The 25,706-nt window shown below is 36.0% G+C and overlaps 1 protein-coding gene across 1 annotated transcript; it reads right to left on the bottom strand.

Moving 5' to 3' along the window:
- Positions 1-25,245, bottom strand: LOC121874503 (proteasomal ATPase-associated factor 1-like). Its single transcript, XM_042378655.1, has 7 exons — positions 24,953-25,245; positions 18,476-18,680; positions 9,848-9,943; positions 4,266-4,471; positions 3,706-3,845; positions 2,355-2,554; positions 1-662 (listed from the first exon to the last, which is right to left on the bottom strand). Exons 1-7 carry the CDS (start codon positions 25,006-25,008, stop codon positions 408-410), a joined length of 1,158 nt encoding a protein of 385 aa, XP_042234589.1. The 5' UTR covers positions 25,009-25,245; the 3' UTR covers positions 1-407.
- Between the last annotated feature and the right edge of the window lie 461 nt (positions 25,246-25,706).

The raw sequence follows: 25,706 nt of genomic DNA, 5'->3' as shown, positions 1-25,706 counted from the left end.
TACTTGGGTTTGCTTTTATTACCAATATTAGTAGGTAAATAAAAACTATGGTACTTCTCACTATTTCAAGACTACCCATCTAACGTCTTACTCCCAAACACTTCAACACTTCAAATGAAATTATGAATCTTGTTTAAACTTTTGTCAATTTTACTCAAATTTACCATTAAAAAAATTAAAATAAATAATTGTTTATTAAATTACAATCAGATCTCTCCAAAATATGACATCTCATATGAAACCATTTATACAGTACTTTTGCTCTCATATAGAAGCACTAACATCTTTGCTCTTCCGATCTTCTTCCCTTTCAACACTTTATTCCAATATTCAGTTGAACCTCGGATAATAAAATCTGCTCTTCTAAATAATGCAACAATATTTACTCCAATATTCATCTCCTTTATTCACACATTTATATCTCTGCTCCTATATTTTCTGATCATTCCATCTCTGCAGGCTGTGTATATATAATTATTATCAGTTCCAATTTTGTATATGGGATCACAATCTGAGCCAGTCAGCTGGTAGGTGCTAGAACCATCCAGGCTATAGAACTGACAAATCCCATCCCGCCTTCCTGCCAGAATTCCCCCACAGTGAGGCGTCAAACTCTCAACTGGGGAGGTGCTGTGGTGGGCCAATGGACGAGTTGTAAGGCTCTGAAAAGATGAAGGAAAGCTGAGCTATAAATATTATTCATGTAAACTCTTAATTTTCTCTCTCTCACTATTTCAACCTGCTTCAGTTATAATACTGGTGGCTTCAATCAGGAGCAAACACACAATCTCTCTTCAATCACTGCCATTCATTCACTTTTATTTCTCTAATGGTTGTAGTCTTCTATGGTGTTCCTCTCAACTCGAGCCCAAACCCCTGTAACTCAAACAACCCAGCACCGGTGTTCTCAGGTCAGTCAAACACTGCTTCCTCTATGACTCTATGTCCACTACCTTAACTTCTGAGGCATTCTTACCATTATGTTCCTAGATATAGTTGGCACTGCCATAAACTCATGGTCTCATAGCATAATGTGCATAATCAGGATCAAATTATTTGCTCTTTTTATTTTGAGGGCTGTTTTTTTGAGCTTGGCCTTCCTCCTAAATATGGAATTTACAGTATCTAACTCTACTGGAATAATGACAGTCTTTATATAACAGTTTTATGTTTGAAGATTTTTTAAGTTAACCACATGACTAGGAGAAGAGTAACTTTTTTCCTCAGGTACATTAGTGACTGTAGGTGCTACTAATGGGCTTCCTTCTGATGTATCACCTCCATTTCAATCCTTAAAAAGAACATTTAAAAAATATTTTGAAGTTCTTTAATTTAAAATCAAATCTATTATGCTTGGGAGGAGAATTTAAAAAGCATCTCAAATACAGTATAAGTATAATCTCAGATATGGTTCATGATCAGCTGGCATGAACTTTGACAAGTGTTACTTTAAGGTATCCTCAAACCCCTTGTCATAATGAAGGTGTTAAAATTTTCTAGTCTTTTCTTGACTGTTTCATGGCATCAACTATCAACAAAAATCAAAGATTGATCCAGAAAATCCCATTTTATGATCAAGTCATGATTTTATTCAACAAGTCTATGATTTGCAAACCAGGTTTAACCCACAACATTGACAGTTGGCACTGATCTTAACAGTTACAGTTGTACAACTCATCTGTTGCAGCCACAGCTGTCAAAAGAAGTTTAGGGTGAGGAGGTGTATAATTCAAGGCTTAAGAGCTAATTGAGCCTTGGAGCTACTGAGAGAAATTGTGGGCAAAGTCGTAAGTATCTCTCTGTGGTAAATACCCTGTATGGGGTACAAGCACAACTGAGCTCATATATGAAGTGGGGCTGTCCAGAAAATAATGTGCTTTGAGAAGGGAGACAAACAGACTGCAGCATAATGCTGGAAAGCCAGCATAACCAATAATGGAAAAGGAAAGATGTACTGTACACGTAAGTTTCTGTAGCACCAAAACTTATTCGGCTCTTAAGCTCTAAATGGTACAAATTATACATATTTGCGGCAGCCAACAGTGTCAAGGGTCTCCTGAGATGCAACCCATAGACCAGATGTGTAAACTCATGTCTCCCTAATTTGATTTGATGGGAAAAACTCACATATGCATACACACAAAAAAAAATAAAAATGGAGGATAACACATGATGTACAGTATGAATAACCATCATTCCTACTGTGGACCAACTTAGTTACAAACTGACTATGCATGGAGGTCTGACCCCACCTGCAGATACTAAAGTTTACTGCACATTTCATAAATAACTACAAATATGTGATATAAACACTCACATACACTGGAGCACAAAATTACAATCTCCATACTGACCACTGCATCAATGACCACCAGTCGACCATCACTGAGTCCCGCAACTCCTTGTGTAGAGGTGGCCCAACACACAGACAGGACTGTTGCACCAACTGAGAATGAGCCCATGAGGGAGCGGCTTTCCACTGCTACAAGGTAAACGGTGGCCTCTTCACAGCCCACAAGTAGCACCTTCCCAGCAGAACAATGCTCAAGCTCATCTGTGGTTTGTAAAGCAAATAGCATTATAAAAATTATAAAATTTTAACTGAAGTTGAAAGATGTCTTACATCTGTTTTGTCTTCTGACTTTCCTATTGGTATGAGGAGTCCACCCAAGGAACTATGGTATTTGTCTTGACTGGAGACTAAATAAAAAATAAATTATTAAATATTTTAAATATCCAGGCTGCTCAGATTGAAAACAGGAAATCATTCATGAGAATATATAAAAGATTTCCAATATGTATTCCAAATTACTTATGTCACCATCCAGCTTGGGAGGCAGAGAATGATATTAGCCAAATTCCCAGTTCATAACCCTGATAACTAAGACTAGTACGTAGCTAGAAACATCACCTAAGTCACAATAACCCTTTCAAGAAACATCTATGTAGTAGTTTAACCCTTGGTGTACAGGGGTCTCTCTGTGCTGAATAAAATTAGGAATTAACCAAATAAAATAATAAAAGTGGTGTTCTGAAATGAAGGGGTTAATAGGTTTCAGTATAACTGCAAAAAATACAAGTGTCATCTCTCTAGGTCACTGGACCATAATACATGAAAAGTAGAAATTTCTGATACACAAGGATGAATACTCGTATTTCTTAACTGTAGGGAGTCATGAAGTTGTATTTTCTGGTATTTGTAATAAAGATAGTTCTAAGGATGGTAAATGTGAAATCAAAAGTACTTTCTTATGTGAACTTTGGCCTTAAACCCAGAATATACCCCCTCCTCCCCCCCAGCACTACCTGTATTGGTACAGTATTGCCCAAAACATTTTATACCTAAAGATTCTACTTGAATCGGATTCTATACCTATCAAATTATTAATCATCCCCATTAAAGCAAATTAAGGTATAGAGCAAAAACCGTAAAATTTTCATTTTATTTGACATCATAAACTGAATCCTCTTATCACACTTGCATACTAAAGTCAGGTTTCCTCTTCAGCTATCTATATAAATCCTTCAGTACTGCCTTCCTTTACTGTCCAACATAAATTAATAATTCTCATAATCAAAGGACCTCAAACAACTTATTTCATTCTTGTCTTCATATTTACTACTCACTAAATTGTAAACTGGTTTAGCTTTTAGAAATTTAGATAATTAAAATGTTAAGACTGAACATACAGTACAATACTGTACCTGGAACTTCTGCAGGTGTTGGTAGGTTGATCACCCCGGTCACATCACTAATGGCACAGCAATTTATGATGGACTCAGCCTTCAGGAGAGTGGCAATACACTTGGCCTGAGCACAGTTCCAAAGTTTAGCTGTTCCATCTCTGTGGATAATCAAGAGGCACAAGTTTGCTGGTGAAAAAAATACAAACCCTTGAACCCTTTCACTGCAACAGGCTTAAGACCTAACACACACTTCCTTTGAACAGATTTTCGGAAGAAAAATGAAGTTTGATTGTGCCACTTAAAACTAATTAGGAGCCAATTGTTTATATATCAGGTAATCACATCAGGAGCCAGGGAAACAAACACACCAGTTATGATATTTACTACGCAACATTATTCTTCCCTCATCTCTGAGCAAAGTGTGAGTCACTTCCTTCATCACCAGTTGTGCATCATGAGCAACAAGGTCTTTAAATAGTCTTATAATTTCATGTTTCTTCAATTTTAAGATGGAGAAATTACCACATATTTGAACAAGAGAAATTAGTTACTGTATGTAGTAATGTTCACAAACTCACTTGCTAACAGAGATGATGTTTTTGCCACGATCCACAATAGCTGTGTCTAGGACAGCCCCTGTGTGTCCTTTAAGCACCACAGGACATGCTCCTGTGACTGCATCCCAAATGCGGAGCTGCATGTCTCCACCACCAGAGAGCACCACGAGGCCAGAGGGAAACAGACTACATGTATACACATCAAAAAGATGACCTTCTAGGACTCTCTGCAAAGATAAGACAATAAACCATTAACATTTCTGCTCTACAGCTGTGGAAAACATTCCACTAACCATACACGTACCTGGAGTTTCCTGAGAAGTAAAAGAATACCATAATCTAACTTTGTACTGAACATTTCTGGCTATAAAGTACACTTTCTAATACAACTGAACCTTGTGTTTAGAACTCTCTGTGGTCTCTGAATCACAAGAGGACCATAACCATGCCTAATAAATGCTAATGATATGTTTCTCTCAATGGTCACTAACAATAAGAATAGAATAAAAAAAAAAAAAAAAAAAAAATGCAGGAAACATTCCAAATAAACAGTATATATATATATATATATATATATATATATATATATATATATATATATATATATATATATATATATATATATATATATATATATATATATATATATATATATATATATATATATATATATATATATATATATATATATATATATATATATATATATATATATACATATATATATATATATATATATATATATATATATATATATATATATATATATATATATATATATATATATAGTTTTACTTATACGCGGTCAGGTGAACCCAGAGGGTTGCGTTAAGTGAAATCCGCGTTAAGTGAACAACAGAACATATGGGATTAATTCAATAGAAACCGGCCTGACCCCAAACTCCACTTTTGAAGGCACATACCTATGTTGTAGTAAAAATAACATCTTAATTTTATGATGGTACATGCACACAATTAATACTTAAGAGAAATACAGTCGCCAAGTTAATGTCCATTCAAATAATGGACTCAAATCCCTCCCTCTCTCACACTACACTTGCTGGCTCTTCCCTCTCAGAGAAATTTTTGGGGGAAAACCACTAAATTTTAATAAATAATACCTCAAACTAAAGTTAGGATAATACAATTGACATTGCTGGATTCCTTGTAAGACCAGGAATATTTTGAATATAAATGTCATATATTTTGCACAAAAGATAACATAGTTACCTAGAGAAAAATGTTTATCTAAAATTTGTATGTTTAATGAAAAATATATGATGTTTATATTCAAAATGATCACCAAATTATAAGAATTCCAGCAATGTAAATTATATTCTGACCGGGTAATTTGTATGAATTTTATGAGCTAAAACAAATATCTTCAGTTAATAAAAAAAAAATAACCTTCACAACACTATCTGTCAATCAAAGTACCCCACCTTGCCTCCCCCCCTCTTCCAACCGTGTGGTCAGTCCCAACCCTCCCCCCCACCCCCCACCAATCCTCCCTTCCAGGGTTTTTAACATTTAGTATTAAATAATACCTCAGATTAAAGTTAGGATAATATAATTGACATTGCTGGATTCCTTGTAAGACCAGGAATGTTTTGAATATAAATGTCATATATTTTGCACAAAAGATAACATAGTTAATTTGAGAAAATTTTTATCTAAAATTTGTATGTCTAATGCAAAAATATGATGTTTATATTCAAAATGATCATCAAATTATAAGAATTCCAGCAATGTAAATTATATTCAGACCGGATAATTTGTATGAATTTTATGAGCTAAAACAAATATCTTCAGTTAATAAAAAAAAAAATAATTCTTCACAGGGTAACAGATGGTCGGTCGGTCCCTCCCTCCCCCCCACCCCCCACCAACCGTCCCAAGGAGATGTGTGGGATAACCACTAAATTTTAATAAATAATACCTCAAACTAAAGTTAGGATAATATAATTGACATTGCTGGATTCCTTGTAAGACCAGGAATATTTTGAATATAAATGTCATATATTTTGCACAAAAGATAACATAGTTAATTTGAGAAAATTTTTTATCTAAAATTTGTATGTCTAATGCAAAAATATGATGTTTATATTCAAAATGATCACCAAATTATAAGAATTCCAGCAATGTAAATTATATTCTGGCAGGGTAATTTGTATGAATTTTATGAGCTAAAACAGGCAGTCAGGCAGGGTGGGGCAAATCTAAAAATAGCATCTCGAGCCGGACACTCACCGCGTATATGTGGAAAAATCCGTGTTAAGTGAAAGTTCAGCTCTGGCGAGGCACCGCGTATATGATAAAACGCGTTAAGTGAAACCGCGTTAGGCGGGGTAATACTGTGTATATATATATATATATATATATATATATATATATATATATATATATATATATATATATATATATATATATATATATATATATATATATATATATATATATATATATATATATATATATATATATATATATATATATATATATATATATATATATATATATATATATATATATATATATATATATATATATATATATATATATATATATATATACTGTTTATTTGGAATGTGTATATATATTGCAGAACACAAGTGTTCTGCAATATCCAACATTGTTTCCCCTACACTAAATGTCAAATTATATTAACAAATACCATAAAAAATAGAAACTGCTATTATTCACAAGGGAAGGTCTCAGGTCCTTCAAATTGTATAAGATTTTTGTTTTCAGAGTAACAAAAACTTGTTTAATAACATATAACGAAAGCCTATAAACACAGAAGTAAATCACAGCAGGAAGTACAAGTCATTCAAAAGGAAACTAAAAAATGATGACCATGCATGATCTGGTCTTGTACAGTACAGTATGTACAAAGAGAAAATGGGAAAAATATGACATCAATGGAATACTATACAGTAATTATAATGAGTAGAGACAATACTTCTTAGAAAAGAAATATTTCACATATACACTAAAGGGGGTCCCTGACTTACGAATGAACGCCGATACGAACGGGGTTAAACTTGAAATTTTCAGTATTTTATTTACCTGATGACTTATTTTTTACCTTTCTTTACTGTATTTTGTCATTCTATTTCTTCTGTCTTAAATTAAATGATTTTAGATGTATATAAGGAATTAAGCTATGATATAGTGGGATTTTATACAGTGTAAGTACAGTACGGTACAGTATATACATAGCACGTGTTCTGACTTAAGAACGTCCTCAGAAACGAAACCCGTTCGTAACCTGGTGACCCCCTGTACTGTACTAAAGCAACGACATTCAAGGCGTGATCGATTGAGAAGTTTTTTATCACACAAACTAAATATCTGACCTTGGTGAACCCATAATTGAACTTTATAAATCCTAAATACAAAAAAGTGTATCATATCACTATACTGTAGTGTACAAGGATGACTGTGAATATTCCATAAGAATTAAACAACTACCCTTTTTCTTCTTAAAGAACACTTACCATGAGAGTGAGCTCCTTTCACCATAATTCAGCCAGGGGGAAGTGTTTAATTAAAAATACCAACTCTTTCATTTCAGTTGAAATTTTGGCATCATTAAGGATAAAAAAAATGGGATTGGGGGAGCTCAGTTCTGCATTCCCATATTATGAGTGAGAATGGAATGTAACTCATGAATTACTGAGTTCATTAATCCTTTATGATAAAAATCAGGTTGTCAAGTTTGGGTACAGAAGAAAGGTGCTGCTGAAACAGCTACTGTATCTTTAGTCAGTTTGTAGAAAAAAGGTTCTTCTTTAAGATGGTTATCATCATTTAAGAATTACAAGTCACTGAGTCATGGAGTAAGTGCATAGTGGGTGGTCAGTTGACCACAACAGGTGTGCGATGTAGATTAAGCACACACTCTTCCTTTGTATATCATGTAAAGTTTATCAATTATTAAGAGTTTCTGTAGGAAAGGTTTTCTTTTGGGAGGCATGGCTGTAAGAGTAACACAACATTATTTAAGGATAAGTATGGATCATGAGTGTTGTGACTGCATATGTCTGGCATGTACACATGCTACATACTGTATCTTTCAGCTGTTATATTATTTCATTTATTGTATAGTACAACTACAGTAGAGTATTATATATTTATTAAATATTATTGTCACATTACTTGTTTATTTACTCAATATATTCACTGCAATGTGCATAAATTTTGGAGCATCAGGATAAGTGTAACATAGGCTGATGCACCATTAATTATATCGATCACCTATTTAACTGGTATTTCTATCATCTGGCTCTGGTAAATGGCAAAAATATGATAGAACAGAATACAGTAGTAATATTAGAACTTGTTCCAGTCTGTCATAGCAGTAGAGAAGAAAGTGTTTTTCAATAAACCGCAGACACCAGGTACCATAAAATTATGTTCACTCCCTGCCAGTTCATATCTCGAATCCTTGCAAAGTTTGTTGTTAAATACTCTGGGAACAGCCCATTGAAAATTTTGTAAGCATGATTCTGCCTCAGTTACTTCACTCTATCCATCACACTTGACATGTTCAGTGTTTGAAGAAGTGATTGTTTCCTTAATTTTGTCTGATGCTGAGTGAACATATCTAGCTATGATTCTCACAACACAATTTCAGCTACGGGGTTGGGCGTTAATTTTGTGCTTTTGTTTAAACCGACCTGTTTGGTGCATTCTTACTCTTCAGTTCATGCTCATTATCACACATTCACTGAACTACACACCCCAAGCACTTGTTTATATCACACCTAGATGTTGAATAGTGTGATGCTTTGCTGTGTTACCTTACCGAGTGCAAGTTGTACTATTGACCATAAACACTGTGACGAGAATTTATAACAAGAACTCAGCCTAAAGAAAAATGCATACTACAGTACAGTATATATAACATTTTGCCACTCTGCATGAAGCTGCCCCAACTTGACACACTACAATCTTAAGGGGGTGAGCAGGTTAGCTTGTTAGTTCTTAAAAATTTCCATTTGTATATTAATACTGTACTACATTATGTCACTGTACAGCACTTGTTTTTTATGTTTAATGGAACTTGGAAAAAATCATAAGATAGTCATAAATGTCAACTTCAAATGGCTGTAAATGGTTTTATTTCATGCTTAGGAAACACTCCCACACATACAGGAAATTAGGATTTTCCAGACTAGCTTTCCCTTCAGTTAAACCAGTTATTGAGGATTTACTGCAACATTAGAAGTGTAATCCCATAAATACCTGCCTCAGAAACTAGCACAAAAGGAGATGATAAGCTACCTCATTGTTGTTTGGTCAGGAGGTCATATTAATAAGAATTCAAGGTGAAGCAGGGACACGCTTTTGAGCACCCTGGGGAAAGAAGTGAATGGAGGCAAATGCACAAACAAAGGCAAATGACTCGGTGATTCATATACTGTACTGCAAGAGAACCCCTATAGACCCAATTAGAGCTGTAAATGGAAGTGTTTAGACAGTACCTCATTGCTCTAACCAAAGGTGACAACATGGGCTATGGCACGATGGTTTAGAGAGCTCTGTAAATCATGTTATTCATAAAGTCCATAACCATAAAACATAACATATGAGCTTACTCTGACAAGTCCTGATTTAGTTTCCCAAACATGCAGCTTGTTTTCTGTAGAGACTGACACCCCCAGTCCTCCATTAGCAACATCAAGACACAGTACCTGCAAGGGAGACAATTGGTTAGTTCAAGAGTTTTACAATACAGTACCAAACATATATAGTACCATACATATAAATTATGATAGTACCATACATATAAATTATGATATACTGTACATATACTGTATCACACTTCCATCTTTGTAACTTATCTATGAACATCTTATTACAGTACTTGCTACAGAAATCAGTTTGTCATGATGTACTCAGGATCTGTTAGTAAAGTACAGTATTCAGGTAATACTTTTGCCAAGTAATCAATTAACACACACTTTCGGCAAATAAACAAGTTACTCATGTGATTAATGTCAATTTTATAGGGTCCCTTCACCTTTTTCTTATTCCCTAATAAACACATTTAACATTCAACTGAATTCTCAGAACAATATTTCATTACCAAGCAATAATGTTATTTCTACTTGTGTACAAGTACTGTATAACCTTTTTCTTCTCTATTTTCAATTTCTTTCTGTTCTCCCCCCCCCGCCCCCCAAGCCCCATTGTGGGTCGTTTGGCCTGTGTCTGGGTGGGCTAATTCCCGTAAAAAAAAAAAAAATCAAGAAAATAAACAGTACAGTGCAGTATGTATTTTCATTTAACTTTTGGACACACTGTTCAACAGCAGCCAAACAAATCATGAACACTAATGGATGCAGTGTTTGACTTTCTTCCAAATCTGTTAAAATACAGTACTACACATCACTTTGTTGGAGAAATTTTCAAAACTTCCTCTCCTGCATGGCAGATGACAGACCCAGTAACTGTTACCATACAGCAACGACCTCACTCAAATAATGACTCACTTAACATGGATCAGCAACATGAACACTTTCACCAGATAAGAAGACAAAAGGCCTTTGAAATGAGGTGCTAAATGATACTGTAAAAGATTAGTTATGCTGATAAACAAACAAAGGAGGTACAGTACATGTTTAGGAGATACTGTATGCTGAAATATATTGAATAAAAAAGTTAAATACTGTACAGTAATGCACTCTGCCAAGTACAGTAATGAGGGGATACTGGTAGAGATATTAATGGATAACATTGAAGATCGGTTAAGTTATTATTGTTTTATATAAAAAATCTGATAGGATGCCCTAACAAGCTGTTTTAGGGAGGCTTTTTTAATTAATCTTTCCTTCACCAGTAATTAAGGATTTTTCTTAATCCTTCTTTTTGATGACACCTTTATGATTATGACAGGTTAAGCAGTCTCTAGAACAAATTGTTAAGACCCTTGGAGCCTGTCTCATCATTTACATATTGTAGTTGTTATCAATTAAGGTAGTCTTCCCCCTCACTCAGCATCAGGGAAAAGCATTTTAGAAGTGCCTGTCTTGAGACACAGATCTGGTTTTATTTCATTTGGTCCATCTGTGGAATGGACAAGACTGAGACTGAGTATGAAGTACTTGGTAATAAATGACTCCTTTTTGAATGAAGCAGATTAAAGTCTCTGCCTGGAAATCCACAGTCACTTCTCATAAGTTATTCTGAGCTGTAAAAGGCAGCATCTTCCTATATTTCTGTGACTGAACAGTTTCAATATTAAACTCTGTTCTTCCACTATGACTATGGAGCTTACACGCATTACTTATCCAGCATGATTGCACAGGTCACATTGTCTATGCTCACAGATGCCTCAAGGCCTTGCAACTTCTTCGGCTTTCCCGAGAAGAATGCCCATGAAGTATGGGATATTATAAAAAGAGGTGCCTGGTCATTGGCTTGTACCTTTGTATGCTATTACAATGGAACACAACTTGGCCACCATACTGGATTTGTAACCAAACTGTCATAGCGCATCTTGAGAAATAAAACGCAGCTACAGAAATACAGTACAGTACGGTACATTTATTTAAGACTAAGATTAAATTTTTTTGCAATACAGTACTACTTAGATGTGCATGTAAACTATTGCCATTAATACAATACTGTACAGTATAATGTATATATGCAAACTTACACAAATCATAATACTGTAAACAAGTATTGATATCCCTGTTTGCCGGAATAATTGGTGCAGAGCTCTGCCGGGATGAGAGATTTCTGGGTAACGAGACGACTCTCAAAGTCAGAAAAATCCTTCAACCCCGGAATTTTTCCGGGTAATGGGAAATGTTTCCTAGTCTCAAAAAAAAATTTAACAACTGGGAAAAATTCAGGAGGGAAGTAAAAAATATGAGGATTCTGTGCTCCAAGTGGGCACCTCTATTGTAACTTAATACCCCTATACTGTACAAGGTTTAGGGCAAAGATAAACATCTGCTAAGGTAAGGGACACCATGTTTAAGGGTGTACAGCATATCTACAGAATACAGTAAACCTTCGATAACTCGGCACATATGGGGCTCTGGCCTTGCCAAGTTATCCCAAATTCCGATTTATTACGGCATTTTCCCCCTCCTACAATAAAAAATTATTGACCCATATATGTGTACACAGTAAAAAAAGTTTCGCCACCACGAACGAGGGATAGTGGAATAGTATGTGTGTTTGTCCTGTATTATGGTGATAGTCCTGCTGTCCTTGCCTGAGGGTGTCCTCACATATCTGTTGCACATATCCTGCCGTATATATAGTTGATGGTATAACTGAATATGAACACATCAGGTGATGTATGGATCATTATGGAAGTCAGCAGACCCCCCCTGTGCCATATTTTTTTTTACTGACATATAATTACTAAATGTCAAAAAGTAACACTTATCAGCAATGCAGGCAAAGAATGAAGCATCATAGTAGGTGACATAGAGGAATGGTAGGTGACACAGAGGAATGGTAGGTGATGCAGGTGGCCAGATGTGCCGAGATTTTCCCAGATAATTTTATATCTCACGGCATTTCCCAAGTTATACTATAATACATTCCGAGACCATATCCATGCCGAGTTATATGGAAATCCGAGTTATCAAATGCTGAGTTATCGAGGGTTTATTAGACGGTCATTTCTGTTAGAACACGATCGTTGCGTTCTTGTGAAACTTCGTGCTGTAGAAATCCACGCAATAAAAATAACAGGGCTTATGGAGAAAAATAGGGTTAGGTACATATTACTTTGGCCGTGATCTCACAGATTTGCTAGCACCCAAGCTTGTTCCAACAATAATGTTAAAGCCTTTTTTTTACATTCGCCACCGGCAATTCGATTACCAGAATGCTTCTTGGAAACTTTCTTCTTACCTTGTCTTTCCATACTCTTGGCTAACACAACAAAATTGGAGAAAACGGCAAAAATCACAGACACTTCACAGATCAATTGACAGAAACTGCACGATTCAACTGATCACATGATGTAAACACAGAGCGCTGGTGTAAACCGTTATTAGTCCTCACTGTGAAACATTCTTTTTACTTATTCTTTTCATACAGAATTTATGGGTAACAGCTAAATTTGCAAAAAAAAAAAAAAAAAAAAATTACATAGTACCTCTCAAAACACACCTCACAAACAAAGCACACGAATCAATTGAACATGTGATGTCGAACGTGAACTGTAAACATTGCATAACCCCGCGCCACGCTACACTTAAAACGTTGAGGATGGAATCGTGTTATAGCCAACATTAGTATGCAAAAGTTCGTGATTTACAAACAGCGTTCCCCTATTCATCAATCGTGTTACAACCAATTCGCGTTGACAAAACACGCGTTGTAGCAGAAATGACTGTACAGGTACCTGTATGTACTTGAAATTGTTTAAATTCCAACCAATCTTGTAAATAGTGTAAATATATGTACTTTGACATTATTTTAGGGTTCAGTACCAGCACAACATTGTGTAGTGGTAGGATTGAGATGGCATATGTGTGGTAAAACTGTACTGTATAAATTTGCACCTTACTTGATTGCATACTATGTCCAGTGCCGACTCCTAAAATAATGCGCAATTTCAGGAAATTTTTGAGATACTTTTCCTGGTGCTGTACCCAGAAAAATTCCAAGGATGGGGATTTTTTTCTGGATTTGAGAGTCGTCTCGTAACCCGGAAATATCTCAGTCCCAGAAGTGTTCTGCACCAACTGTTCCAGTTAACAGGGATATCACTGTAGTGTTTATTTTCCAGGTACAGACCTTCAAATTACGATATAGTAATTGTCTTTTGGATGCCAGAGGCAACACAGGGGTATAGTTGTAGCCAGAAAAGTGGAGTGCAGTAATGTAATGAAGCACTACTTTCAATCTGTCTTAACACAATGGACAATTGGTACCAAATTCAGGTATATTTTATTGAGTTAAAAGTGCTTAGAGTTTTGAGATTTCCAAAGTTTGGAGCCAAGGATAACCAATACAATGGATTGCAAGTCTGTGCTGAATATTTTTTAAGCTAAGTACAGTACAGTATACAGTGATCCCTCGGTTAACGAACGCCTCAGTTAACGAATTACCTTCCATAAGAATCTTCAATTCGGCTAATGAATTCCTCTCAACATGTTTTCGCTTGCTCACCAGCTGGAATATTAGTCCGCCAATACAGTAATCGGTTCTAGGGCATAAATTCACTCCCATTTGAGTAAGTATCAAGAAGGTTGTACTATTCAATAATTTTCCAAGTTTTATATTAATTTTTTTAGTCATTTTAACAATTATTTAACATAATTGAAGTACAGGAAACTAGTTTTTAGTGTGCCAAACAGCCACTTGACTCACCCAGCATGGCATCAGTTTGTGTCTCTGCTCAGTGGAGGTAACATCTTGCTTGAGACACTCTTGAACATAAACTATTTTTACATTTTTACAGTACAATTATTGATCATTTTGAAGTTTATTTTACATATTGACAATATATAGTGCAGTGCAGTGTTGATTTAAAGAAAATAATCTTGAATTACACCTAGTGAACTTAAAATTTTATGGGTGAAATGACGGCATGAACCATGGGGTGATTTCTCTTCCACCCCTACTTCCTTCTCTTCTCCCTTCTCCTCCACCCCCACTTCTAATTCCCATCATCATCATCATCATCATCATCATCATCATCAACCAGGAGCCTTCTACATACACACCTCAAAGTAGGTGTACTTTACTGCATTTATTTTTACGTTGTATGTAATTTTCGGTGAGCTGGAACCAATTACCCAAAATCCCATTGAAACAATGGTTTCGGTTAACGAACGACCTTCTGGAACGAATTGTGTTCGTTAACCGAGGGACCACTGTAGTACAGTACAGTGCAGTATAGTATAGTATAGTATAGTATAGTATAGTACAGTACAGTACAGTATAGTATAGTATAGTATAGTATAGTATAGTATAGTACAGTACAGTACAATACAGTACAGTGCAGTATAGTACAGAACAGTACAGAACAGTATAGTATAGTACAGTACAGTACAGTACAGTACAGTACAGTACAGTACAGTACAGCACAGCACAGCACAGTACAGTACAGTATAGTATAGTATAGTATAGTACAGTACAGTACAGTACAGTATAGTATAGTATAGTATAGTACAGTACAGTACAGTACAGTACAGTACAGTACAGTATAGTATAGTATAGTATAGTATAGTACAGTATAGTACAGTACAGTGCAGTACAGTACAGTATAGTATAGTATAGTATAGTACAGTACAGTACAGTACAGTACAGTATAGTACAGTACAGTACAGTACACAGGTTGACAATCCCTTATCCGAAATCCTTGGGGCCAGAGGCATTTTGGTTTTTGGAATTTTTCGGTTTTCAGAATGGTTAGTTTTTTTTTCGTTTTTTTTAATGTGCATTAACCCACCCGGGCATAGATCACTGACCCACATTGGGGCCTGGGGGTCGAAAATATAATAAAAATTATAATAATAATTATAATTCATAGGTCTAGGTCGTGTTTCTCACTTTTGATCTTTTTTTCATTCTTGTATTTCTTTACTGTATTAATATTATTTTATTATTACAGTATTATTGTTATTATTATTATTATTATTATTATTATATTTTATTATTATTTTTATCATTATTATTGTAATCATTATTATTTTATTTTGGTGTATTTTTATTAAAATTTTTATTTACTATGAATAATTATTATTAATATAATTATTATTACTATTACATTTTTGCCCCCCCAGGCCCCAATGCGGGTCAGTGATCTGTGCCTGGGTGGGCTAATAATCCCTGTTTATAATAATAAAAAAAAAAAAAAAAAAAAAAAAAAAAAAAACCCTTTCGGTTTTTGGAATTTCGGATAAAGGGTTGTCAACCTGTAGTACAGTACAGTATAGTACAGTACAGTACAGTATAGTACAGTACAGTACAGTATAGTATAGTACAGTACAGCACAGTACAGTATAGTACAGTACAGTATATTGTAGTATGTAGTACAGTACAGTACAGTACAGTACAGTACAGTATAGTATAGCACAGTACAGTACAGTATAGTATAGTACAGTACAGTACAGTATAGTACAGTACAGTACAGTACAAACATTAATGTTACTGTATCATATATGAAGGGATTTACACATTTGTCATGTGTCAGATTTTAAGAAGAGCGCATGACTTAACACTGCCTAAACTCAGAAAAAATTATCCTAATTTCTGTAATCATCAGCTTTTAACTTAACAAGATTTACTTAGACCTGAATGCAATGGACAAATTGTTCTTTTAATAAACTTGCCTTTTATCAAGAATTGTGACTTAATATTTTTTCTGGTCTAACTTTATCATTAAAGGTCAGCTGTAAGCCTGTCTAGTCTTGTTTCCAGCCATAGCATTATGTAGGCCTATTTTTTTACTTAGCCTAGCAGTTTATGCATCACTTGGTTACCCCTTTAAAAGTTCCCTGCTCAGTATCTTATTTAGCACCATTCCTCCATACAAAGTTCACAGTATAAGTGAAAACACACTTTAGTGATCTGTGATATAGTGTTAATCTACTGTACAGTATTTGGACATGTCATCATTGATAGACTGTGTAACAGCAGTATGTCTCTCAAGATAACTGTCACATTAACTGTTGGAAAATTTAGTCCCACCTTCTTTCGGTTTTATCTGGCTTCAGGGCAACTGGCTATAAATGAAGAATTAATCCTGAAATTCTAATTTATACCTAAACCTGGAACTAGGCAGCTCAAGTTTCCCACTTCTCTTGCAGCTTAGTGTGAAAGTACATTATGATGGGAACGAATGGGGATGGCAACTAAAGAATTAAGAAGTCAAGCTTGGAATGAAGGCAATGCACACACAAGCATACTGTATGTCCGGTACTCACCAGGTCTCCTCTCTTTAATTTACCTGTGAGAAAACCTTTGCTTCCTCTTCATCTCAGGGTAATGGTTAAGGTACGAGACAATAGACTATTCGTAAGATTAATCCCAGTCACTGACGTCAAGTCTCTTGGGTCTGCAGATGATGAAGTTTGGCGACAGCAGTCATCCACTCTAAATGTTCTCGGGCTGTTTTTTTTACAAATCCTCCAAGGATTTGTATCTCTCTGGATGACCCAGTTTTTTATTTCATTCATCCATTCCTGTCTCTGCCTTCCCTTGGCCCTCCTACCCTCAACTTTGCCCATTATTATTTCTGTTATTATCCCCTCATTCCTAATTATGTGCAAAGTATCTAAATTTTTTTCTGTACATTTCATGCATTTCTCTTGAAGTTCCTGCCAATCTTAGCACTTCTTCATTTGTTTTCCCTTCAGTGTAGCTTATTCTTAGCCATTTAATAAAGAATGACTGTCACACATCTTTTATTTGTTACTGGTTACCCCACATTCTCAAATTTCTTCAAATTTTCAATTATCTTAGTATAAAGTATCTCTATGAGACAGTTAGATCAATACTGTAAAGAGAATGATTCACACACCATTTAAGACTTGAAATAAAAATGTGGTGAGAAACAAGTGTTTAGGCAAGATTCTGCCTGTAATTCGCTTCCTGCAAATACTGTACATGTAATAGCCTGTCTACAGATAGACAGTAGTTCTTATATAAATGTGGGCTAATTACATATTGTTTATACATACATACAGTACAACACACTACCTCATCATTTCCTGTCACGTTGCAGATCACATTCAGGTCATCTCCATGGCCCAGTAAACCTGTTAACTAAGCAAGTAAGTTATCGGCTGGTAGAGATATCAAGGCTGTACAGCACACATCTAGACGTGTGACTGACGGCTCTAGCCCTGAGCCTAATGTAACATCTCGTAGCCATGTGTTCATTAATCCGTAGATAAACTCAACAGACTGTGATACACTATAACTATATTTTTATAATAAATAGAAGTGTTTACTTTGAGCATTAACACTTTGAGATAAACTTCAAATATATTAGCTGTTACTCCTCGTGAAACACTAACAGGAAGTAATATCAACAAATAACAGAAACAAGAGTGAAGCCATAGTGCAGTGACCAGCTTTCACTCTAGTTCAAAGTGTGACAGCGGTGAAGATTACATGCTCATATAATTCTTACCACAAAGTCACATTAAAGTGCTCCCAGGTGGATAACCAATTATCCATGCCCAGAACATACAGGGAAATACTAAAATAGGATACAAATATGTGTTTATTAGTTTACCTACACTTTTAGAATGAATATTGTTGAATGTTGCTATTGGTGCTATAAAAACTGTGGAGAGTCCAGATGGCTGGTGTGTGACAGAAATGGTCCGTTCAGTGCGAGAGTGTACGGTGAATACTGCATCAGTTGACAATCCACCGACCTTGCCATATACTGCTTTTTGCCCGAGAGGCTTGTGTAGAATCCAGGCTGAACTATCATTGTCTCTGAAAGTAATGTAAAATTACAAATTCCCGAATGCCACATACTGTATTGCCGCAGCATTATAATTTCACCCAAGAATCAAGTAGTGAACACCCTTTCCAAGGACAGACTTCAACAAAATACCCGGCAATAATTTATAATGTAACTGTCAGCCGAAAATCTACTTTATGAAATAATCTACCCAGTAATTCATGGAAGATCTGAGCATTCTAAATATGAAATTTAAGAATATTGAATACAGTACAGTAATTTTATTTTATTTTAATATGTCACCAAATTCAATCTAATCTATCATTTCACCACTTATCAACTTACTAGCTGTTCCGATGGTTGGTTTGTTCGATTTTACATATCTCTGTTAGCCAGAACAATTGGTGCAGAGCACTGCCAGGAGTAAGAGGTTCCAGGTAACGAGACAACTCTTTCAAAGCTGGAAAAATCCCTCATCTCTGGAATTTTCCGGGTAATGTTCTCGAAAGTTCCAGAAATTGTGCATTACATCATCTCTCGAACCCAGAAAAATATCCCCCAACCCCGGAGTTTTCCGGATACCGAAAATTTTTTCCTGGAATTTCCAGAAAATGCACCTGATTTTCATCTCTCAAACCTGGAAAACCTTCCCCATCCCCAAAAATTCCCAGAAATTTTTTCCCACTGAATTTTCCAGAACATTCCAGCTTTGCGAACGATTTTCCAAGAAAATTTCAATTCCAGCTGTCGGAGAGCTCCAGGTTTGAGGATTCCAGCTAACGGAGATATTACTTTTTGAATTTTATCGTCCAGTGTTAATACTGTCTGTGAGGTAACTGGAGTACAGTAAACCCTTGCTATTCACGATTTTGCTCTTTGCGGTAAGCATATGGTGGCTAACTTACAAGCCTCTCCTGCAGAACAATGAGTCACCCCCATGCGCCCACAGTGTCTCATCTCCCTTTGTTTGCACTCAACTATTGCCTGCGATGCAGCATCTCTTGTGTTGCACTCAAAACTTTAGTGTTTCTGTGTGAAATGGCCCCTAAAAGACTGCTTAGTGTTTGTGGTAGTAATGCTAGTGAAGTGAAACTTTTAGAAACCTCAAAGCCAGGAAGAAACAACTACCAATCACGATATTTTTCAAGAAAGAACCAGTCAGTCGCTCGCCCAGCTGATTTGTCTCCCACATCTACTTGGTCAGCTGCTGCCGCCGCTCCACCTCCATTGCATTGCCCTCTTCCAACTATGATCCTGTTGATCTCCCTATGCTTCAGTAATAAGACTTCATCCTACTGTACAATACACTTCATCAAGCTCCAAACTTCCACATACGAAGGAAAGTAGTATTGATGACTTAAGTTTCTCATACAAAGTACAGGTTGGACCCCGCTAATCAGGGACCCGATAGTCCGACAGCTTCGATGGTTTGGGACGGCGTCATAGCTCACTTATAGTGGCTGTTGCCAGTATTTTATCTTTAAATACAGTGTGCCCCGCAAGGGAAAGGGAAACACTGGAGCACCTTAGCTTTTGTCTTTATTCAAGACATCTTCAGAGGCAACTGAATTTACAGGGACTGAGAGAGGCTTATATACAAAAGGTGACCTTGCATAACATCAGGTCAGGTCAATAACATGGGATCCACTAATCCACACACCACAAATAAATAGTAATGGGAAAATCCTCTCACAAATAATCAGAAACAAATGTAGTATTAGAAATGTTGAGTGTACCCTCAAGTCTACTCCGTGCTTTGTTATTAATAAAGCACGGGGTAAACTTGAGGGTAGACTCAACATTTTTAATACAGTACTACGTTTGTTTCTGATTATTTGTGAGAGGATTCTCCCATTATTATTTATTTGTATGTGTTTTGTGTGTGTCCACCCGCACGCACGCACACAAGCATGCACGCACACACACTACTGTACAGGTAAAGGAAATTACTGTCTCTAGAACAAATGGCTCCCTGTGCCGGCTGCGAAAATGCTGGTAACTTTAAAACTACCCACAGACATTCTTGGGTACATCCAGGGTGTCATCTGCGAATAATAGAGGACCGCGAAATAAAAATCCGCGAATTATTCGGGCATACTGTACTGTAAATACTTCATTTCTATGTGTACAAAGCATGGAAAGACATCATTTTAGGGTCATATGATCAGTTTTTCACCATGTTTCACCTCGCAATTTCTTTTATCCTTCATACCCTGCCCACTACAAGTGATTTATGATCATAGATAGAAGAAAAAATAAAAAAAATAAAAAATAAACTAAAATATATAATGTATATTATTATTATTAAGGTACTGTAGTGGATATTTTGCCATGACCGATAACTTCCTATTAATGATATTTTACTGTGAATGTGCTTTGACTGGCTAATCGTCTATTACCGCCGAACAACGCAAGAACCATATTTGACCCTGGCAGCATTTGGCATGTATTTTGCCATGAGCCAATCGTTGTGGAGCTGTAAACATACCTAACCATAATTCTGTTGTACATGGAAACTTATCATTAAAAAAGAGGCGACATTTACTAGAACCTGACCTAACCAACCAAAGAAACCAACCTGACCTTACCTAATTTCCTAGCCGGGGTCAGACCCCCCGTCATATTAAACAGAAAGTACCTAGTCAATCAAAGCGCACTCATGGTAAAATAACGTTAGTAGGAACTTAGTTGGTCACGGTAAAATAATCACTACGTACATTATTATTAAAATAAAAAGTTGACATATCATTTTCATTACTTACTATCATCCAAAGAACATCTGTGAAAAAAATGAATGAAATCGAACAACTCTTTTTGGTGTTGGCCATCTACTCCAGTATTACTCTTTATTTTATCCTTACAGATTGAAAAGTACTGGGCATGTACTTGCTCCAGAATGTATCTGTACCAGCACAAGTGTTAAGGTGGCAACACACTGGGCACTTTTCTCCCCAACATGTTGGGCAAACACAGTCCAGCCAGCTAAACAAAGAGATGTTTGCATCACACTGAGATGTTTTGTTGGCGAGTCCGCCCAATGCAACGAAAGCAACAACAAAGTTTCTAGACGAGGTTCGCCATAGATCCCATTACCACGTTGAGGCCTTGCAGGATTGTGCTATAGTTCTTCAATTGCTGAAGCAAGTGAGGCGTCTGTAAAAGTTAAAGAAAAGACAATGGGTGAGACATGAAGTTTCTTTAAAAGTGGCAGCGACTGGCTGGTCAAAGAAGATCCAGAATAATGATTTAATAAAACTAAAGAAGTTTTAAAGGGACGAATAAATAGAAACAGGTCACCATTTTATGTGTTATATTTTAAATTATTATCATTTCATGATTTATTTCAATTTTTACTTGAATATTCAAAATCTAATATGAAGCTCCTTTGAGCAATAACCCGACCAGCAAAGATCACTGCCAAACCACTGTCCATTTCTTGCAACAGTCGAAATCCTGCTGCTTGCTGTGCCGCCAGGCCAGCAGCCAGCAAAACGGATAACATGTTAGGAAGTATGTGCCCTGTGTGCCACTGCCTTTAGTCAAGTCTGTTCTTGAATGAGCTCACACTCAGTGCCACCACAACACTCTCTTGCAGATTGTTCACAACTCTCACTACATAAAAGGGTAAATTTGCATTTTCAACCAATATGGTTCTTGAGTTGAACAATGTGTTTTTCTGACGGTTTAGAAATTTTTAAGGTAAATTTTCACTTGTTGCCGGTAGACAAACTCAAAGTTGATACTATGTTTTTCTGGTGGTTGTGATGTGTTATGAACAAACTTTACCTTCATTTCCGGTGCAAATCAATAGTTTCTGAGATAAGCCCCCCTTCCTCCTCCCATCTCAGAATCTAGAGATTTGCTATAAAAAAAATAAGGTAAAAAGTGTTCAAAACACATAAAAAAAAAACATCGGAAAAAGAATTTTGAATCTAACCTAACCAACCAAACTTTACCTTGCCTAACCTATCCAGGGGGGCTACACAGTCGTTCGATGTTCTGGGTGTGTGCCACCACGTATCTCACTTAAATGTAATTTGCGCCAGAAATACCAGTGAAGAAAATTGTCTTAGAATTGTCGAATTTACAACTATAAAATTCACGATATTCATTTAGTAGTAACAAGTAAAATAATACAGGGTACCAATTTTAAGAAACTTTTTGGTTAATATATAGGACTAACCAGTTAGCGAGTTACTGTATTTTTATTACTGTTTATTTTCTTACAATATTTTCATCAATGAGTTCTAATATGATAATCATTTATTGTGGAAATTGTTCGTTTTACAGATAATTAGGTGCCTTGGCGCACATTAGTTTGTCTTGTGGGTGGTAATGAGGCCGAGGTCTGCTGAGAGGCTTTTCCCGCGCCCGGGCCAGTTTGTTTTTCAGCACGTCATGTGAAAGTTCTTGCCGATCTTACATGAACGTAATTTGTGAATTTAGGAGTAAAGACAACGAAACCCTTCAGTTGTTGTTTAAAGATCACGGCATTGTTCCTTTACATAGAGACTGTTTATTTTCTTACATTATTTTCATCAGTGAGTTCTGATATGTTAATCATTTATTGTGGAACCCACCAACACAGTAAATCACTCCGCCGCCTGGGGTGCATAGTGCCGATGCGGCCGTATCATTTCACGTCCAGAAAATGCCTCAAATTTCACCATATCATAGTAAGTTCTTTCTGTTTAATATACCGGGGGGTCCGGGGAAAGTTAGGTAAGATTAGGTACCGGTAGGTTGGTTAGGTCTGTTTTTCATACCAACAAATGTTAAGTAATGTTTAGTTTTAAAATATCCATTTTTTTACATATTTCCACAAACTACAACAGTGTCCACTATAATATAACAATGAAAATCTGATGTTTTCATAACTTTTTTCAATCAATTTTGCTCACTTGTTAGTCCTATATACTGTAATTACCCACTTTGGTAAATTTGCACTTCCACCTCCCACTCTGTTAGAAAGTAAAAAATATATTTTTCTAGTGTATGTGTGTGTGTTTAGACCGAATATGACCTTCATTTCCGTTGGAAATTGGCCGTTTTTTTAATTGATTTGTTTTTGTTGGACACTTTTGAAAAAAAATTAATGCTAAGCGAATAAAAAATACACCAAAACACGCTAGAAAAACAAAAATCAAACTTAACCTTACCTAACTAACTCTCACCATATGATGGAATCACCTATTCCTTACCTTATTGGGCTGGTTCTTGTTCATTGTTGGATTCTGAGATTCTTACACAACACTACATATGTTGTTCTTTGCAATATTTACATTCAGTCTTGCACGTAGGACTCTTTACTGAGGTTGGAAGAACACCATGCGATCAAAAAAATGCTATAGTTTCTTCGTTTTTTCCCCCAAAACTGTCAATCGGCTCCATATAATTGAAGTGACACCCATCACAGACTTCCATGGTCGGAAATGAAGTTGAATTTCGAAATATGAGACCCAAAATAAAAATAGATTTTGATTGGACCAAAAATACCGCGAATTAAACCACAAGTCATTTTAATTGGTTGCAAAAAAAAAAAAAACACTTTTGATTGGTCGCGTGACGCGCACGGGAATGCATGCGCGTGAAGATTTATGAAGGAGACACGCAGTGTGGGAGGTGAGGTAGGCGATAATGGCGGAAGATTAATGGAAGAAAATAGAGAAAATTTTGGATATGCTATCTCCGTTATTATACATTTGCGACGGTAATGTAATAGATGAAAATGATCTTATAATTAGACGTCTTATAAGAATATGATAATAGATTAGTGGTAGGAATGTGGAATGTTTAAACGCAAAAATACCCCAACTTTTGTTCTATGAAGTTTCCCTCGCAAAGGATTAAACATACTACAGTTAGGTTAGGTTATGTAATTTTAGGTTATTTCTGAAGGAAACTCGACAGCCATATTGGTTGAAATTGCAAATTTACTCATAAAAGTTTACCCTGAGAGTTTTGTGAACTTGTAGCTTCTTCAACGTTAAGCTGTGACCCTTGAGGTAGTGGGCCGGGCATCATCTAATCCCAGCCAGGTATGAACACTCGACTAAGTTTTACCCTCTGAATTGCTTATTAACTACTATTAAGTCACCCTTATAGTTTAAACTTGACAACCTCGGGGTAACTGGGGTGCCGTAGTGCAGCCACCAGTCCTGTGGCCCCCCCAATCAACGGAGTGACAGTACTGCGTACCTCATCACGCAACACACCCGTTTCTCATTACCTTCAATCTGTCAAGCATTACCAACCGTTCTACCACACACCACATACCAGACCTTCTAATAACCCCTAGACTCACCTTAACGAGTCATGCCAATCACTCTGGATGACGAGAACACTCTTGGGTCCAGCCATGTTGTGTGTTGTTGTTGTTCACCGTCTCCACTTCCCTCCACGAATACCGAGAACTGTATTTACTTTATTTTCTTCTCAACTTACCAGTTTATTTTTTTAATTCATATTTATCAGCTTATTTACAATTGTGGATGTTGGCCTGTTATTTATTACTTTGGCATTACCTCTATTTTATGACGATTAAAAAGCTGTTATGTTTAGAAGGGTCACACTGGTAAACACCTTCTCAAGCTTTTCCCAAGCCGGGGATTGAACCCAGGACACTAAATTGAAATACCTGTACCTGCATATTATACGCGTTTTACCTCAGTACTCTACCAATAACACCTCACTACTCTGTAAAAACACACACAAACATACAGAACAGGTAAAATAAGTGATTGTACAGGTAACATAACAACAATGTTACTGTACGCCAGCAATTATGTCCTGACTTTATTCTTGTATCAATCAATATGAATTTTTAAGTACACTCTATTTCGACCAGTGGTAATTTCATTTTAAATTTGCATTGTAATTTGGTTGAGAAGTTATCCTTAGTTCCGACTATTTAGTAGTGATAAACATATGAGAAAGGAACGCAACTTGTAATTGTTAAAAGAAAGATGACTTTTATTAAGTTAATATTGAAGTTATGAAAAAAAGAATTTGAGGGGCTCGTTAGTATACCTTAGATCAATTTAATAATGCCATAGGCT

Source organism: Homarus americanus, unplaced genomic scaffold, assembly GCF_018991925.1.
Source record: "Homarus americanus isolate GMGI-L3 unplaced genomic scaffold, GMGI_Hamer_2.0 scaffold11794, whole genome shotgun sequence".
Classification (NCBI taxonomy): domain Eukaryota; kingdom Metazoa; phylum Arthropoda; class Malacostraca; order Decapoda; family Nephropidae; genus Homarus; species Homarus americanus.
The sequence above is the reverse complement of the archived record's forward strand: the minus strand, read 5'-3'. Positions and strand labels throughout refer to the sequence as shown.